This window comes from Lissotriton helveticus, chromosome 7 (genome assembly GCF_964261635.1).
Source record: "Lissotriton helveticus chromosome 7, aLisHel1.1, whole genome shotgun sequence".
NCBI lineage: Eukaryota > Metazoa > Chordata > Amphibia > Caudata > Salamandridae > Lissotriton > Lissotriton helveticus.
The window spans coordinates 1,437,382,022-1,437,400,692 of NC_136068.1; the positions used below are offsets into that span (position 1 = coordinate 1,437,382,022).

The 18,671-nt window shown below is 39.3% G+C and overlaps 1 protein-coding gene across 3 annotated transcripts in view; it reads right to left on the reverse strand.

Annotated features, from left to right (window-relative positions):
• Nucleotides 1–350: 350 nt before the first annotated feature.
• LOC144770337 (uncharacterized) overlaps nt 351–18,671 on the reverse strand; it is a 210,812-nt gene continuing 192,491 nt past the window's right edge. The window contains exons 8-9 of one of the 3 annotated variants that reach the window (XM_078654781.1): nt 3,258–3,900; nt 995–1,116 (exon numbers count right to left, since the gene is read on the reverse strand). In XM_078654781.1, the coding sequence (XP_078510907.1) occupies nt 3,269–3,900 (632 nt within the window). In that variant the 3' untranslated portion in view covers nt 995–1,116; nt 3,258–3,268. Of the gene's footprint in view, nt 1,117–3,257; nt 3,904–18,671 lie in introns of all 3 variants that reach the window. The other 2 variants (XM_078654779.1, XM_078654778.1) reach the window with 2 other exon arrangements.

The following is an 18,671-nucleotide window of genomic DNA, read 5'->3' on the forward strand; positions in this document are numbered from 1 at the left end:
GGATAGTGTTGAAATCATATCCTATTAAACATGATCTTGTGGTCATTCCCCGTACCAAACTGGCCAGAATAGGCGGCCGATCCTTCAGCCTGCTCGCTGCCAAGCTTTGGAACAGCCTACCGGAAACAATCCGTGGCATACAGGACCTTCTGGCTTTCAGGAAAGCCATCAAAACCCACCTCTTTCAGTAATCTCCCCTTCTCCCCTCTGATGCTTTCTTCTTTCTGCCTTCAGCTTCACTCGCAGCGCCGGGACGCCCCTTGGCTGGGGCAGCCGAGCGCTATATAAATCCCAATAACATTAACATTAAATTTGTCACCATTGTTTAACCAAACACATTTCAGACAATGTAATTGTTATACGAGTTTATGGAAAATAAAAATGTTTTCATCTTTATGAAGCCTTTTAACATTAACACTTTAAAGTCACCATCATTGCTATAACATATTCATGACTGAACTCTTGGTGATGGAACAGTATGTGTCCTACGATGACGTAGGAGATTTGAGCTGCAAGTGAAAGATTTCTCACATGCGGGACACTTGTATGGACGTTCACCATTATGAGTCCGCTGATGAACAATCAAACTGGATATCTGGATGAAACATCTCTCACAAAAGGAACACTTATATGGTCTTTCTCCTGTGTGGATCCGCATGTGTTCTACTAAACTAGACTTCGCCCAAAAGCATTTTTTACATTCACTGCACTGGTATCTTCTTTCCCTACAATGATGTAATGTAGTAACTCCAGACATTTTACTCAAATTATTTCCACAATGCACGGTGTTTTCCGGCGTAGCCTCTCTCAGAGATATATGGTATGGCAGAACCATTGATTGGTCTGGTGCCATTTTACCACACTTATTATGTGAAATCCTGTGTGCATGGTCATTCACATGACAAATTGGATTAATTAATTTTTTGATGCCACAATCAGCAGATTTACTTTGCACAAGCCACATTTTATCTGGATCCTTTGTGTTAAGGTTTAGCTCCTTGCGAATAAATCCCACATTGTGCTCCTGAAAGAGAGTTGCCTTGGCTTTTCCTGCTGCTCTCAGTAGTTCAAGGAATCCATCCTCTTCAATAATACTGTTCCCAGGAAAATCTCTTGCTGAAAAGAGAAAAGAATCAAGTCATCCATAAGTCAAAAACCAAGCAAGGAAATATAACATATGTACAAATAAATGTAGAAAGCATTGAGGAAAAAAAGATCACAAAATCATAATGCAGTCCACATACATTTGTTTTATTAGTTATAAAGTTATTCAAGAATTGATAAGAAAGTGTTTGACATCAATTGTTAAGGGCTACAGAACTGGCTAATAAATATGTCCTCATTATTCTCCTTTTAATCTTTGCATGTTACACATATAGGAGAAGTTATTTATGCAGATTACTTTAAGATTTTTCAATGTGCTTACTCATTCACATTCACTATTAAATTCATGTTCAGGTGATCGTTTAATCATAGTTATCCAAGAGTTGACAATGTAACACTAAAACACTAGCCTTCCAATCCTTCCTTTTCTACTGTTCCCCTACTTGTATTTAAAGAGCTTTTAAGGAACAACTATAAAAACATAAGTAGGAGAAGCTACCCTGTTAGCTGCATTTGTAGATGTTTGTCTTTATGAAATATATTTGACTGCCCACAGGGGATTCCAACTGATATTAAAGCCATTTTTTCTCAAATGGAAATTAACTTCAATACAGCTACTTTCATGGGGGTTTCAATTCTTTGTAAGTTATGCATGTGCCATTTTAGTAATTCATTTTTTGTAGTCTAGGTGTGGCATCAAATCCGCACACAGTACCTCTATGAAAGAATACTAGCATGGTGACCAAAGATGTTGAGGCCAATCCGTTATGGACAGTACTGTTCACTAATACCATCATATTTTCATCACAAAATATATTTACATGAACACAAATCAAATTTGTGGCCCATATTTTATTGTATAAAACAAAGATTTCTTAGTCCTTGCAGATATTTTAGCACCTACACACTTCTTAGCTCCATAAATTATCCAAAGATTTTAGAAATGTTGGAAATTACCAGATAACGGTTTAGCTTTATCTGAGGTTTGAAGAACAGTGTCAAAACAAACAAAGTGCATAGTTACCTATAGAATCAAGGAAAGGAGAGCTTGAGAATGGGTTATTGAAAGTGCATAAACCCTGCCATCTATACACAAAAGGGCTGAAGAGAAGCGTGCAGCACGCATTACATGAGAGGGGAAAAAAGACCCTTGATATTTCAATTAGCGTGTTTTCTAAACATTCAGAAATGTTGAAACGAAATATAGTGAGTATGGTTTGATGCACTTAGCCCACATGTTTGGCATTAGTCTAATAAGAATTATCATGGTTGTTTCCTTCTCCCAAGATTTTAGTTAATTCTTCTCTATAAAAAAGAAAATATTTCCAGAGATTAACTCATGTTATTTAAAGTATTTTGACTGATTTTAGTTATGTGTTCTACCCGGACAGTCTTCTTCACTAAATTCATTATCACTGCAATTAACACTCAAATTTCGAGCACCAGCAACCTGGCAAACCTTACTACCTCTAATAATATCCTTTGTGTTTGCCGTCACTAGTTTAAACTTCAAGTAGCTTGAAGCAACTAAAGATCAAGGGAAAAAGAATGGGAGTAAACTGAGTCTTGAAGTGAAGGAAGAACTACTGGTAGCTGATAAGCTCCAACAGTTAAATGGTGAACCATTAAAAGGAACTATTTCTAATAACAAGATTTGGTGCCTTCAGCGGCAAATAAATACATGTGTGCTGAAGTCTCCAGTTACCCTCTGTTTAACTTTAGGAACTCCACATTTCAGCCATTTGGAGTTCCAAGGCAAGGTCTAAAACATTTAATCACAATACCTCTGAATTTCAGTACCTAGCACTAAAAGAGGAAAGTTCCCAGTTGCATAATTAACCATTTTACACATTTGCATTATCAATGTTGTCAATAAACAATACTTTAGTCAAAAGAAAATGTCCTGTTCATAGAATATGAACAGTATATCACAGTAAATTAAGTAAGAAATAAATTAGGATAACCTTCAATGGGAAATCAAAGATCGTGACATTAACATTGTAATAATTTTGTCTTCACTTGCCAGGAACTTTACATGACACCCTTTTCCCCCCACCCCCAATCCTTCACAACCACATTAAAGATTTGGAAGTGCTATTTATCAACTCTTCTTTGGATATAAATTATTTCAATCATTGTTTGTTACTGCTCACAGGTGAGCTGTTTAGAAGAGCGTCCCTGAATGGGTTCTCCGATGTCGAATGAGATTAGAGCTGCAAGTGAAAGACTTCTCACATTCCGGACACTTGTAGGGACGTTCTCCATTATGAGTCCGCTGATGAACGATTAGGCTTGAGTCCTGAGTAAAACATCTTTCACACTGAGAACACTTGTATGGCTTTTCTCCAGTGTGAATCCGCCAATGTTTAAGAAGGGAGTATTTGTTCTTGAAGAACTTTGTACACTCATTGCACTGATAGTCTCTTCCACCCAAATGAATTTTCCGATGCATAAGTTGGGATTCTTCATCAAAACTTTTCGTACAGTCTGCACATTTATCTGATCGGTGTGTCCTTCGATATACAGGCAAATTAGACTGGATCCTACCTTTGTTCATGCACACTCTGCGGACCAGAGGATTGTCCTGTAAATGTGTTTTGATTTGAATACTGGGTTCAATCCACTCATGTAAGTTCCTTTCACAATCATAAAATTTGTATTGTCCAGCTTCTGTATTTTCTATTTCTCTTTTGATGCTGATTTGCCCTTTGATTTGGTGGCCCAGGTCATGGTTTTGGGGAGGACAGGATTCTAGGAGTTCATCTTCTTCAACAATTCTGTTGGCTGACCAAAGGCCTGCTGGAGAAAACGAAAATCCAGTCACATGGATTTCAAAAACTGGATTATGGAATTAAAAAATAAATACAATGTTGATTGCGAGTCTTAGAAATTATACTGAAAGAAAGAAACATGGGGACATTTCCTTCACATGTAAGTGCAAACCTGACAATGTATTTCAGGTAGTGAAAATGGAGACTGCTTTGCAAACATTCAATTAGATGTTGAAAGTATGTCAGCGGGCTCCAAAGGAAAGGACAATTGAGCAACAGTGGAGAGCACAATCGAGTAACAGAGGGCGCGATCTTACTCAAACACTTGCTTCCCACTAAATATTCTTATGTAAGTATAAAATTACATTAAAATGGCCCCAGTGACACTCATCAAATATCATCAACCCTATTAACTAGGTGAATTCATTACAGATAATACTGATCTATGCTCTTCAAAGGAAGACAAAGCACCCTTCCAAAAAGTGAACACACAAAACTACAACGGCCCGCTAAATAAAAACCGATAGTCCAACAATCTTAAGTATTCTGGAGAAGTCATTCACCTCTCAAACTTTACCCCCAAAATCTGCTTTAACACTTTAGACATGTACTATTTTCTCTTAAATGTTGGGTGTAGGTCTTAACCAAGTCGAACAAAAACATTTCAATAATATTCTCTTTTTGCACAATTGTAAGTTTTACATTTTAGAAATAGTAATATAGTGTAGGCATTACAACAGTGCCTGAAAATGATAGTTGTGACACAGTGGTAATTTCTATCTCTAAGCACAGAGTAGTTGTTTACCAATAAAGTCAATGAAATTAGGGGTTAGCAATAAATAATCTAACATTCAAAATGAAATTCATCCCTTTTGAATTCCAGAAATGTACCAGGCTGTCACTGCAAAGTACAGACTCAAACAGTGTCCTTGAACATTACACATGTGAACATCATTTGCTAAAACAAGCAGCCAATGCAATATCTGATGACGAAGGAGATTTGAGCTGCAAGTGAAACACTTTTCACACTTGTATGGCACCCTCGTTTATGAGTTCACAGATGAACTATCAGACTTGACTCATGTATGAAACATCTCTCGCCTGTGTAGATCCGTTAATGTTTTACCAGGTAGGATTTGTACAAGAAAATCTTGGGTGCACTCATTGCACTGGTAAAGTCTATCCCCCCAGTGACTCCTCTGGTAAAAGATAAGTTTGGACTTTTTAATACAGCATTTCTCATATGCTGAACACCAGTGGAGCAGTCCTGCTCTATAGGGTGTCTGGGAGGTGGCACAGCTGGGCTGATTAGTGGTCATTCCGTCACAACAGCTATGCTTGTGTGAGCTCTGTCTTATATCTGCTTCTAGTTCAAATATAGGGGCAATCCAGTTATTTAGTGACTTTATACCGTTTTTTAGATCCCTTTTAATGCTACTTTGTTCGCTGTCAATACATTTCCTGTTGTGCCGTTGGAGAACAGTCTCTTTGGCTTTTCTCTGTAATGTTCTGTGTTCAAGGATTTCCACATCTTCAACATTTCTGTTCCCCAGTGCACGGACTGCCGGAAAACATAAGAATCCAGTCATATGTATTTCACCTAGACTTAGACTTAGAAAAATGCACTTTGGATTTGGAAATAGCACAATAAAATTATGGGAATCAGTTTCTTGAGAATTCATAGTGATAAATTAAGTTGATTGCTTGACTTTGTTTTATTTGGGTTTTTGTAAGAGTAGATCAGGTCAAAAAACATACCTAATATATGCGTAGAAAAATAAAGGTAAAGAAAAGTTGATCAAATGTTAATACTAGATACAACAAAATATTTCAAAAGACAGTACATTTTATTCTTAACCCTATGCTTTTCCCCTGCCAGAATGTATGAAACGTGGAATTAAGATGAGAATGAGGCAAAAAGAAAATATCTTGATGACTGTGTAAGAGACTGTAAGATTATTCAAGTAGCAAGAGTGGCACTGACTTTAAATGGCAATTTTACACTATATCTTTGCATGGGGAGGCACAGAGTACATGATTGCCTGACTTTTTGTTTCGGTTAGGAGGATTTAAATTAGTGAGAAACAAACTCCTGATAGTATTTTCCATATTGCATCACTGTTGCAAATGTTTGTTCCAGGTAGTTGGAATCTACCTTATGTGCAATCATTATAAATGTAATAACAAATATTGCATGATATGGTATTGTATGGTGAAAACATGTTTGGTATTGTTGAAAGCGTTCAGCAGATGTAGGAGTTAGAAATATGATACTAACTGAACTGTGGAATTTTCTATCTTGCAAGCTTTCTGTGCTGTACCCAATATTTAACACCCAGTCACCCTTAATTTACCTCTAACTTTAGTATTTTAACAGACTAACTGATTTTTGTAGGATCTTGGAATGGTTATGGCTAATATCACGTGGCTAGTTAATTTTTATACAGAAGTCCTGCTCCCACACCGCCAATCCTCACCGCCGGCCGCGCCCCAGATTACAAGGTATCTCGTGGTCTGGCGGGCGGTCCTTTGACGTTCCCACGCAGTGGCTATTAAAAAGGCACCGCAAAGGGAGCGCCAAAGCCCGTTCCTGGACGGCACGGACTCTGCAGTCCATGCTGTACAGGAAAGAGGGTGCATTCAGACAGGAGGACACACCATGTGCTCCCCTGCATGCATCTCATGGTCCCGAGACAACAGGTGGCCATGCAGGCCCCACTTTGTTTTCTCACTGCAGCACCATTAAAGGCAGGCTCACTGCCATGAAAGGTGATGTGGTCAGGAAACTAATAATATGCTTGGCGGTGCTGCAGCAGCCCCACCAAGAATATTGAGGTCTCACATCAATGCAACACTACAGAGGGATCACGAATCCCTTGCAGCCACAACTCTCATACCTACGACATATACATAAAATATACATGTTGTGTTTAAAAAAAATAATAATCAAATACTCCAAACTTTTGGCAAGAAGGATGCTTGCATCCGCAAAACCAGTCATGCTGATGTACCCGATGACGAGGAACACCGTCATGAGGGTAAGAAGTCATAAAGGGCAACTGTAAAGCGGCTCGAACAGAGTACACATTGGAACGTAAAGAACAAGTTACGGTCATTCTGTGGCATGACAAAGGGAGAGGGGGGAAACAATTGTTGTAAAACTTTCAATTAGCGCATAAAAACTGAAGACAAACAAAGAAGGTTGATCCAGCAACTACAAAAAACAATCTAATCAAATCCCCTAGAAGCTCAGGCAAGAGATCCTGGTTTATGGAAAGCCTAAGAATATGTGCTCAAATAAAACAGAGATGTAAAAGCACACTGGAATCTGTAACTCGTGCAGAAAAAAGCTGTAAAATCATCTGTTTCAGCTGTCCCCGCAAGCCATCCTGTTCTAATCTTGTGACTTTTCAGCAACATATTTTTGAATAACTGTTACGTTCGTGCTAAACACAAGTGGCATTGTGCTCAATAAAACCAACCACCTTTAATCTGTATCAATCTGTGTGTACGCAAGATGAGTGGCTCTTGATACATAGCAAAATAGATCTTATAGATAGATGTGTTGGAGGGAATCCATTTATTATATTAAAAAGTTATTTAATTTCAGCAATTCAGCATTAATGACGCATAAAGTATTAGTGCATGATTATGTTTGATAGCTGCCTTGCAGATCGCAGATGAGACATGGTTGTTATTTAAAGAGTCTAGTCAGCAGCTCCAATGCAAAATGGCTTTCATATTTTTCAATGTCGACCAATCTGTATCTGCACTGTGATACTTCTGATTGCAAACCATTCCATTCCTCTGTTAAATAATTTTACTTGTTATTCATGGCATGATAAACAGGCTATTCATCTGATGAAATCAGATCTTTCTGCTACCGAAATATTATGATGTGCTGTTCGTATTTGTCTTCGTTTACTACCAACAGAGCCATTTCTTCGTTGGGTACTCAGTGAATAAGATATTAAAGTTTGAAACCTTGCAGATCCCCAGTCACCTTCACCCCCATCGTTTGGTGGGCAGGCTACTCCCAATTCTTTACTGCTCTCACTTTCGCCTGGCAGCATCTTCAGATAGGAAATCAGCAATACCCGTTACCATTGAATGACCATGCTGTCCGATGGTGCTCTTTCTAAGAGTGAAGCAAAAGCCTACATTGCTCATATCAGCTTGGATTCTTTTCAGGACCTGTTCTGTGTGTATTGTGCCGAAGTAACACACAATCACAACATATCTGTACTTTCATCCAAGTATGGGTCAGAACCTTTGTTTCATCTGATGTGCACCTTTGCTAGATTCACAATGAATTTACTGACAATTTATTAAATGCTGGTGGAAATAGGAAAACGTGGCCTCCACCAAAGCTCAAACGAAAATATGCACACATTACGGAGTGAAACAAATTTGCGACATTAGATAGACAGTCATTTGAAGAACAGTGTCCTAGGCGGCCTTCTAGTAAATCATTCCAAAGAGGTGTACTTTTTTGATGGGATTTCTCTAAAAACAATTTAAATACACATATTAAGTATATTTTGTAATTTACTGGACAATAGAGATAAAAGTGCCCGATGTAGGAAGCCTAATACCGGTCGGTAACGGTCGAAATTACTGAATTTCGGCCGTTACCGACCGGTATTAGGCTTTTCTGATGAAGGGCCTAATCTAAGGATCACCGAATCAGTAATTTAAGGAATCGGTAAATTACCGAATTCTTAAATACCCATTCGGTAAATTATCGAATTCTTAATGTAGGCAGCACTTAAATTAGTGCTTTTCCCATGTTAGGATTCGTTTTTTACCACCAACTACAAGTTGGTGGTGATTAACGAAAACCCCCGAAAAAGCAATTTCATGCAAATTATTTCAGTGACATGTGGCAGACATACATGCCCTTAGGGCATGTATGTGTGCCACATGTGCACCCATACACAATTGTGGGGTGCAACAGGGTGTCAAAGTGACACCCTGCCACCCTTCAATGTTTTCCCCCTTTTACCGAATCAGTATTTACTCTGGTAATTCCTCTTCATTCCTATGGGCCTCCAGGCCCATAGGAATGAATGGGGAGTACCGAATCGGTAAATACGAATCTTAACGATTAGGTATTACCTACCGAATTTTTCCCTACATAGCATTTACCGATTCTAAAATACCGAATCGGTAAAATTCGGTATTTTAGAATCGGTAAATGTCCCTCACCTACATCTGGCCCAAAAACAGTAAGGACCAGATGTAGGTGGCCCAAAACCGGTCGGTAACGGCCGAAATTACCGTATTTCGGCCGTTACCGTCCGGTATTGGGCATTTGGGATGTAGGTGGCCTAAATTGCAAATTCCGTAATTTATCGATTCGGTATTGGTTTCCTTAAAATACCAAATCGGTAAATTACCGAATTTACAATGTAGGGAGCACTCAAATGAGTGCTTTTCCCATTTTAGGATTCGTTATTTACCACCAACTATAAGTTGGTGGTAAATAGGGAATACCTTTGAAAATGCAAATCAGTGCATTTTCAACAGTGCCATGTGGGAGACATACATGCCCTTAGGGCGTGTATGTGTGCCACATCTGCACACAAGCACAATTCAGGGGTGCAACAGGGTGTCAAAGTGACACCCTGGCACCCTTGAATGTGTCCTCCAATTTACCGAAATCGGTATTTACCGATTCGGTAATTGCCATTCATTCCTATGGCCATAGGAATGAATGGCAATTACTGAATCGGTAAATACCGAATCTTACTGATTTGGTAATTTTTACCCGTTTTTTTGCTACATAGCATTTACCGATTCTAAAATACCGAATCGGTAAAATTCGGTATTTTAGAATCAGTAAATGTAATTTACCTACATCTGGCCCTAAAAGATGAAGTTTTTCTTTGCATCCAGGATTGTATGTTACAAAACATACAGTACAATATGCGTATTTAACGTGCAGATAATACATCAAAACTTTTTCACCACATAACGAGGGTTGCAGCTGCATTTCTGTAGCTATTCTTATTTCACTCAGTACTTAGGAAAATATTTATTAACACTTGCTAAATTTGACTGCTGCACAAAACTTCCCTGACATTTGCTCCGTCCTAATTTGCTTACTGGAGAGTTTTGTGAAAATCTATCAAAGGGACAAAAGTTATAGGGATTGCGGGGTTTCCAAAAGTGCTAAACGCTATGTTAATTTCCATGGGAAAATGTGAATCACAGCTATAGCCAATAGATGTTCATCAATAATGGATGAGAGAAAAGTGGATGGGTGTAGGGCACGGGTCTTCAACATTAGCTGAGCCCTGTGCCAAGCTCACAAATCTGTACTGCTCAACTGCGTAAAGCCTTTGGAAGTGCACAGTTGCACTACGAATTTGCTTTTTGTTTTTATTTTTCCCTGGAATTCATGACCAAAAAGAGTGTTTAAAATTTACAGATCCATAACAAATTGCTTATTGAACAGATCAACAGACTAATCGGAGACTCCCACAACAAAAAAGGTAACTTTTTATTTTTTTGAGGATCAGCCATTTTGGGACTATTCCGCGCACATCTACCCCACCCCGTTTTTTCAGCAGGCAAACTTCAGTACCTTGCACTGCTGTGACACAAAGCTTAAATTTTCAGTTGCTGCCAGTCTATCAGAGGTGCTGCACATCCACAACAGACCAAGAGAAAACGTTTTCCCTTATCCAATCAGATTTATTTTCCAATTGTGGATTGCCAGATTTAGCAAATTCAAGATGGCCCAACTGTCAAGACCGCTTTAAATTAGACTCCGCCTCATTTGACCGCTATTTTCTCCTTTTTTTTATTTCATTATAAACAAAACACACTGGATGTTTTTTTGAAAAACATTGAACGTGTCAGATTTTAGACAACAGATTTACCTCATTCGGGTTGGGTGAAAATCTATCTAGCTGATTTTCTGTGTAAGGAAATCGGCATGGAGTATAGCATGAGTCGTGAGGATCGAGTCAATGTAGTTGAAATTACTTTAGAAAAGCTTCCCTCAGTTTTGACATGACATTCAACATATTAAATAATGAAGACATGCCTTTCATATATGGAGATCCATGGACAACAGCTACATTTATTTAGACTTTACATATTGGGTGAACAAGGCCCAAGATCACTGGAGTGCTTTACAAAAGCTACACAGTACAGCTCAGGAACAAAAGTATTTACAAGCAGGTGTTCGGTAGCACTTGGCTAATGAAATCCAATAGTGTGTTAAATGATATACAAACATTATTTATAAACCATTATATACATTAGGTAAGATAAAAAGTGAGGCATTTAAAAAGCTGCATGAATTGACATTGATAGGATGATCAAGTATTGCAGTTCGGGAGAGGATGTAGCCTTACGGCTAAAGTGGTCAACCTCGGACCTAGGGAACAGGGTTCAAGTCTTGGCAACGACACTCAACATCCTGTGATTCTGGGCAAGTCACTTAATCTCCCAGTGCCTAACAAAAATGTATGTGTTCATCTGTATTGAAACCGGTGCTCGTGTAAAGCACTCTGATACCCAATGTCTTGGGTCAAGTTCGCGCTATATAAACCCTTTCACATACACCTTAAGTTGCATTCTAGTGAGAAGATGTAGGTAAGTGTTGTTAGCGGATAAAGAGTTGTAGTTTTCTTTTGAAATCATACAAAGAGGAGATGGACTGGGCGGTGGATGGAACAAAGTTTTATACCTTGGGTGAGCATTCCAACAACAAATGTAGAACGGTGCACTTTTTGGTGAAGACCAGGGTTTCAGGGTTTCAAGAGGAAGTTTGTTGGACCTGCAGAATTTGAGAGACACTTGAGATCTTCAACTTTTGGCTGGATAATAGATTTGTGGTGTAAAAAGGTATGCACTATGCAAGCCAGTTTGTAAGTGCATCTCCTTTATCAATGAAGGCATCCAGTCCCCAGGATCAAGTAAGCTGCTGCATATAAAGAGACCTTAAGTGGGGCAAGCAAATTATTTGGATGTGTGAAAGGGTGACATTTCTGAATTTCAGTCTAGATAATGGCAACGCTTCTAAAGATGTGGTACTCTCAAGAAATGCTGTGGAGCAATGAAGTATGTTGTTGGAGTCTAACCATATCTGAACTGCAAAAGAGCATGACTAAGATGAGATGAGTATGAACTGTTTGCCTATGGTTTAATTTTAGATGGTGATCTGTCGTCCAGACTACAAGGCCAGCATAAGCTGGAGTGGAAGCCTGTAACTAAAGCGTTTTTTTTTTTTAGTATACCAATAGCCCTGCTCTTTGATGAGGTTGTCCTGTGATTTGAGATGAAGGGTAACCACTGCTGGGGCTAAAACAGGTTCCTGGAGAATTCCTTGAGAACGTGTAGGGCGTTTGAGTAGGCCTGGCCAACGTATTGTAAGAGCAATTGGCAAAGTTGCCTTCAAAGTCCATTCAGTCAATGAGTGTGTGAATAAATGTCATTGTTAAATTATCAAAAATCTGCAAATAAATCAAGAAGCATCAGCAGGCTTGATCTGCCCTTGTCCACAATGTGCAGCGTGTCAGCAGTATTTTGTAGAATGGCAAAATCAGGACTAGATTTGTCTTGGAAAGAGGAATTAAATTTGGCAACGCACTTGAAGTCAGGTATGAACATTTCAGCTGGTTGGCCATTCATTCAATAATACTGGTAGGAGCGAGATAGGTCGAAAATTGCTGAGAGTCTGGCTCACAAGACTTTATTTTGTTTTTTAATGTAGTGGTTTCCTCTTGAGAGAGGGAAACACTGATGACGTTGGTTGTGTAGGGTACAAGATTCACGTGTATCTATTTGGCTATTTAGGATAGGAACAATGCATTGTTTTTATATGTTCTGAGTTTTGAAATAATTGACAATTGCTCTTTGAACCTAGAACAGTTTTACAAGTATTTTCTCATTGTGAGATTTGTTGAGCTGGCAGTACACAGATGCAATTCTTTGATTGCCTTGTTGGTGAAGAACTGACTGAATTCGTCACTTTTTTTGGAGATTCTATTACTTTTGGAGTGGATGGAGGATTAGCTTTGCATCCAAGAATCTGAACCAGCGTCTTACCCCTATTTTTTAGTGGAACCAATTGGCGGGTCGATATTTAGCATTATTTCTTTTTGTATGCTCTTCTGGCTGTATACACGTGTACATGTTTTCCTTTTATTGAGCTCCTAGGTGTACTAAGTAGCTGATCCCTTATTCTTAAGTTTTTACTCGCAAGATCACCAACAAGCTCAGTCTATGCCTCACTGGTGTTATTAAGAGCATTGCTGACCTTGCGAAAAGGGAGGAAGAGTGGCTTTTAGAGAATCATGGAGTTCATATTGATTCATGTTAAGGTCTCCATTCCAAATTTTCGGTCCATTGGGTTTACCATGAATGGTACATTCGGTCAAAGATATCCAGAAAGAGACCCAATAATTATCAGACCAGTTCTTTAAACAGGGCACGATCCTGAACTAGTTGATTAGATCCATCATGGCCCCTTTAATGTGTGCAGGCTTGACATAATGTTGGATTAGGTTATTCTCATGCAAGGAGGAGGAAAATATCGTGCATGAGCACTCATTGGGTATCTCACGGTTTGGAGAGCATGGTAGAATTAACTGCTTCCCTGCCAAGAATAACACTGAGTTGTCTGACAGGGATGAAACAGCCCCAACAGAACCTCATTTAGACCATATGTACCCCATTAAAAGAAGAACTAAGAAGCACCCTTAGTGATACCATCTCAGCAAAACAATTAGCTTTGCCTTTTTCCCTGAAAGCCTTAACCTACACCTTGCAAAATCTATACTGCATTTATAGGTAGCTGGACGAAACTGCATTTCTAATATCTGTATGTATGCAAATCTTTTCAACAGCATCCAAGGTACAAGTGAGACGTTTATACAGAAATCCACAGATCTGCATAGGCCAGTGTACAGGCACGAATAACTGACCGGAGTGGATTACAGATTCATGCATTATTGTAATCTTTCAACAAAATTTGCACAGTCACAATAACATGAGAAGCAATCAAGACAAATGGACCACACTGAGGAAGGATTATGTAAATTAACCTTTAAACAACTGTTCTTGGCATGTAGAGATGTATATTCACATGCTGTGCATACTCCTGCCATCTAGTGTTGGTTCTGGACGTTTGCAAGGTGTTTTTCTTCGAAGAAGTCTTTTCCAGTCACAAGGTAAAGTGACTCCTCCTTTCAGTGAAAGTGCCCATGGGCATCGACTCCATTGTTAAATTGTTTTCTCGCACAAGGGTGAGAATGGAGTAAGTAAGTGTAGTACAGAGATGTCCATGCATGTATGATGTGACTAATAAGCACAGCAACAACCATAGGTATCCGGGGGAGGGAGGGTGCATGTGAATCTACAGCTCTACATGCCAAGAAAAGATGCTTACAGGGTAAGTAACAATCAGTTTGAGGCATGTATGCTGTAGATACACATGCTTTGCATAGACTGTAAAGCAGTACCCTCCAATAGCGGTTGCTAACCAGTGGGTGTTGCAGTTGTTTGAAAGAGTGTTTTTAGCACCGCCTGTCCGACATTAAACCTGTTGACGTGCTAATATATCCACACAATAATGTTTTATATATGTGTGTAGACCATTTAGCTGCTTTACATATGCCAGCCATGGGAATGTTGCCTAAATAGGCCATAGATGATCCTATTTTGCGAGGAGAATGTACTTTAGGAGGTACTGTTGAAGTTACTTTAGCTTTAACCTAGCAAGTTTGAACACATTTGCCACCCATCTTGAAATCCCGGATTATGAGATAGGTTTTTCTTTATGGGGTGGAGCAAAAGCAACAAAAAGTTGTTTTGTTTTGCGAAACTCTTTTGTCCCATTAACGCAGTATAATAATGCTCTTTTAACATCCAGTGTGTGTAGAGCTCTTTCTGCTACTGAATCAGTTTGAGGAAAGGACACAGGTAACTCAACTGATTGGTTAATATGAAAAGCAGAGACAACCTTTGGAAATGTTTTGGGATTTGTACGAAGAACTATTATATCTTTATGAAGTTAAAAGAAGGGTTCTTCTAAGGTTAATGCCTGTGTAGTAATGTTGTATTCTGTAGAATGTTAATATGTCATTTGTAGAACACTTATGTTGCTTAGTGCTGTGGAATGTTTTAATTGCAGTTGTTCTTGGCTGCTGAGCCTGGTGGAGCTTGTGTCTTCTGGCTCCACGATCATGTAGTTATTAATAAATATACTCAAATTATATGCAGGTTCCAGCGTTATTACTACAAATATTTTAGCGACAAACTGGTGAACTACATGGTTACACTATTCTTCACCCTCCGTGCAACGGCTTCGGCTACACAGTATCTGACGCTACAACCTCTTCCAAGAAGCAAGATTTTACTATCTGCCCAAAGAAAGAAGGGATCTTCATTTTCTAGCTGACCTATGCTGTCTGAAGCGGTGCTGGATTTGAGAGTGCTGACCTTTGCTGTCTGAAGCGATGCTGGATTTGAGAATGCGGTTCATCCCTATATTTGACCGATATTCTCAACTTTTGCGATAGGGCGCTTGCGCTGTGATGTTATGAGACTTAGTTTTTTTTTTTACTTCAAATCCTACGCGTGTCCTGGCCCAGCGTCCTGTCAATAAGCCTGTTACTTAACTAGCCCTTTGGTAACAGTTTTGGGGATTCTGGTTATCGGCACTGAGACACATACTTTTTCAAATTTTCTATTTGCCTTTCAACCACAACTAGTGTTTATTTTCATCTTACCTGGCAACCAGGGAACGCGCTCACGACAACATTCCGATTCTGCGCTCTGATTATCAGACTCAGATTCTTCTTTCACGCGGTTATGCTACGATGCGTATCAACAACGTCACAACATCACGCAATGGGGGCCATTTTTGTTTAGGTTCATCGTCATAGTAACCATCTGCAAGCCCCGTATGAAGCGTTGTTTTCATGTTGATCGGCTTTTCTGCTGTGTATTACGCGGTGATGCATACACCTCAATTACAAGCTTCAGATTGTTTTTCTTTGTTTACAAAATGCGATGAAAAGCACAACAACGAGTTATTATTCTCTTTGTTTTCTTTTCATCAGCTCAGGTAATATTACGTTGTGTGTCATGCGGTGATACACACACCTACTTATTACCTAATACACTTTCTTCATTCAAGATGTGTGTCACACGGTGAAACACACACCACTTACTTCAGTTCATTTATGTTTTCTTACAGTGACACACACTTAGTTTGTTCTATTTTGTTTCATTATTGAGGCATTGTTATCTCTTCAAGTTTTTCTCTTTCATTGTTTCTGTGGGTCACACGGTGGTACACACACCATTAATTTTCTACATAGTGTTCTTTATCTTTATCATTGAATTTCGTTTCTGTCTAGCTAAATCATGTGCACCATACAAGCAGTCAACACACCACCTGCTTTTTTAGACGCCCCAGGTGAACCTCCCGTCCGCTTAGAAATCTGGTATGATGCTTTTTAAACTTACCTAGGAGCCATAGGTGCAACTAGATTTAGTGCCGACAGGAAAAAAATGTTGTCTTCTTCACTCTCTTGGATTTGAAGGGAGATCTATTTTCAAGCATTTACCCAATTTGTCACCAGAAGAAAGTGATGGTATAGATGAGTTTTGCGAGACTGTTTTGAAATTTAAAAACAGATTTGACAAACAGCCTAGTCTTATGGTTTTAAGACCTAAATTCTTCAAGAGAAAACAGACAGCCTAGTCTTATGGTTTTAAGACCTAAATTCTTCAAGAGAAAACAGATGATGAAGATGTCGACTCTTACATTTCTATTTTGAGGAGATTGGCTGCGGCCTGCAAATTTGAAAACTTCACAGACCAGCTCATAAGAGACCAATTTGTTTGTTGATGCAAAGACAAAAAAAAATTAGACAAAGCTTTTTAGGTGTAAGTGACCCCACTCTTGATGAGACAATCATAATTGCTAAGAGCATTGACATTTCTATGGTATCTTTGAAAGAACTTGAGGACAGAAGTACTGACAAAGCTATTGAAAGGGTTAATGTAGTTAAAATTAGCAAGTCACATGCCCAAGTCAAGAATGTTAGTACCAATAGCTTTCCCAAGCCTGTCAAACCTGAAGGAACAAATCACAATATCTGCCTTAGGTGTGGCAATCCTCCTCATGCAAAGAATGAAAGATGTCCTGGCATCACTGTCTCTTGTAATTATTGCAAGAGGGTAGGACATTTCGCCAAGGTTTGTCTAAAAAGGAAAAAATCCAAGAAACTGGTGTGTGCGTTGTTGATTCAAATTGTGAGAGCGATTCCGAAGGCATTTTTTGTAATTTGTGAAGAGAATGAATTTGCATTGCATGGTGCGAATAAACATATCTGTTCTCTTTCTAAAGCCATTGAGGTGATCCCTCCACATGTGTAGATCCCATTGTCGACATTGGTGTTGGGGATAAGGTTCTTCCTTTACTTGTTGATTCTGGTGCTCGAATAACAATGATAACTAATAAGTTATTTGAAGAGACTTGGGGTGATTCCATAAATTTGTCTCCTCCTGATCGATCGCCAGTGTCCTATGAAAGGCGCAAAATTGATCTTGGACTTTTCGAAGATCAAATGTTTTTAAAGGGAGGTGCATCAGAGGAAACATTTATGTTGAAGTCAAAGGTCTAAACATTCTTGGGTGGTTTCACCAGGGCCTATTCGGGATGATTTTAAGACTCGGCACCCTTGAACAAGTGTTGGTAGTGAAATGCTGTGATGATACTAAACAAATGTGGAAAGCCAAATTCCCTTCTGTGTTTGAAGAACATCTTGGTAAAATCAAAGGTTTCAAGCACAAAATAGTGGTCAAAGATGGTGACACACCTGTCCTACACAAACTCAGGGAGTACCCTATGGTGTTAGGTCCGACATGGAGAAATAACTCAAAGAATTGTGTGCCAAAGGATTCATCGAACCTGCCGAGTACTCTTTGTGGCTATCTCCCTTAGTGGTGGCCCGCAAGAAGAACGGGCAACTAAGAGTCTGTGTTGACTTGAGAACCCTTAAAAAGGAGATATGGGTTGATTCACATCCCCTACCACAATTATGTGATTTGTCTGCTGCGACCAAGGGAGCTAAGTGTTCTTCCAAACTTGATCTTGCCAGTGCATACCATCAGGTGGGGCTCCTTCCTGAATCGAGACACCTCACTGCTTTCATGCCTCCCTTAGGATACTTTCAGTACCGTCACATGCATTTTGGGTTAGCCTCTGCGGCCTCTGTTTTCCAAAGGGTTATGAACACTATTCTTAAGGACTTGGACTCTGTCCTAGTATTTCAGGATGACGTCTTAGTCTTTGGAAAGGGCTCTGAAACTCATGATGTTATGCTTCAGAATGTCCTTATTCAGGGAGCATGGTGCGGTCCTTAAATCTGAAAAATGTGAGTTTGCTTGTGATAAAGTGGAATACCTGGGACATTTTGCATCTCAAGAAGATGTGAGTCCTAAACCAGGCTTATTGGAAGCCATAACCAATGCTCCTGCTCCTTATGACAAGTGTGGAGTTAAATCATTATTAGGACTTTATGAATATTATTCCAGGTTCATCCCCGAACTTCCCTCTATTGTTTGCCCCATAAGTTCTCTCTTACAAAAAGGTGTGCCGTTCGAATGGAGTAATGAGTGTGTGCTTGCTTTGGAACGTGGGAAGTCCTTGTTGAGTGACTGTCAAGCACTCAAGAATTTTGATCCGGCTCTTGAATGATGCATTACGGTTCATGTTAGTCAAGCCGGTTCGGGGGCTATGTTAACACAAACTGTTGATGATGTCGA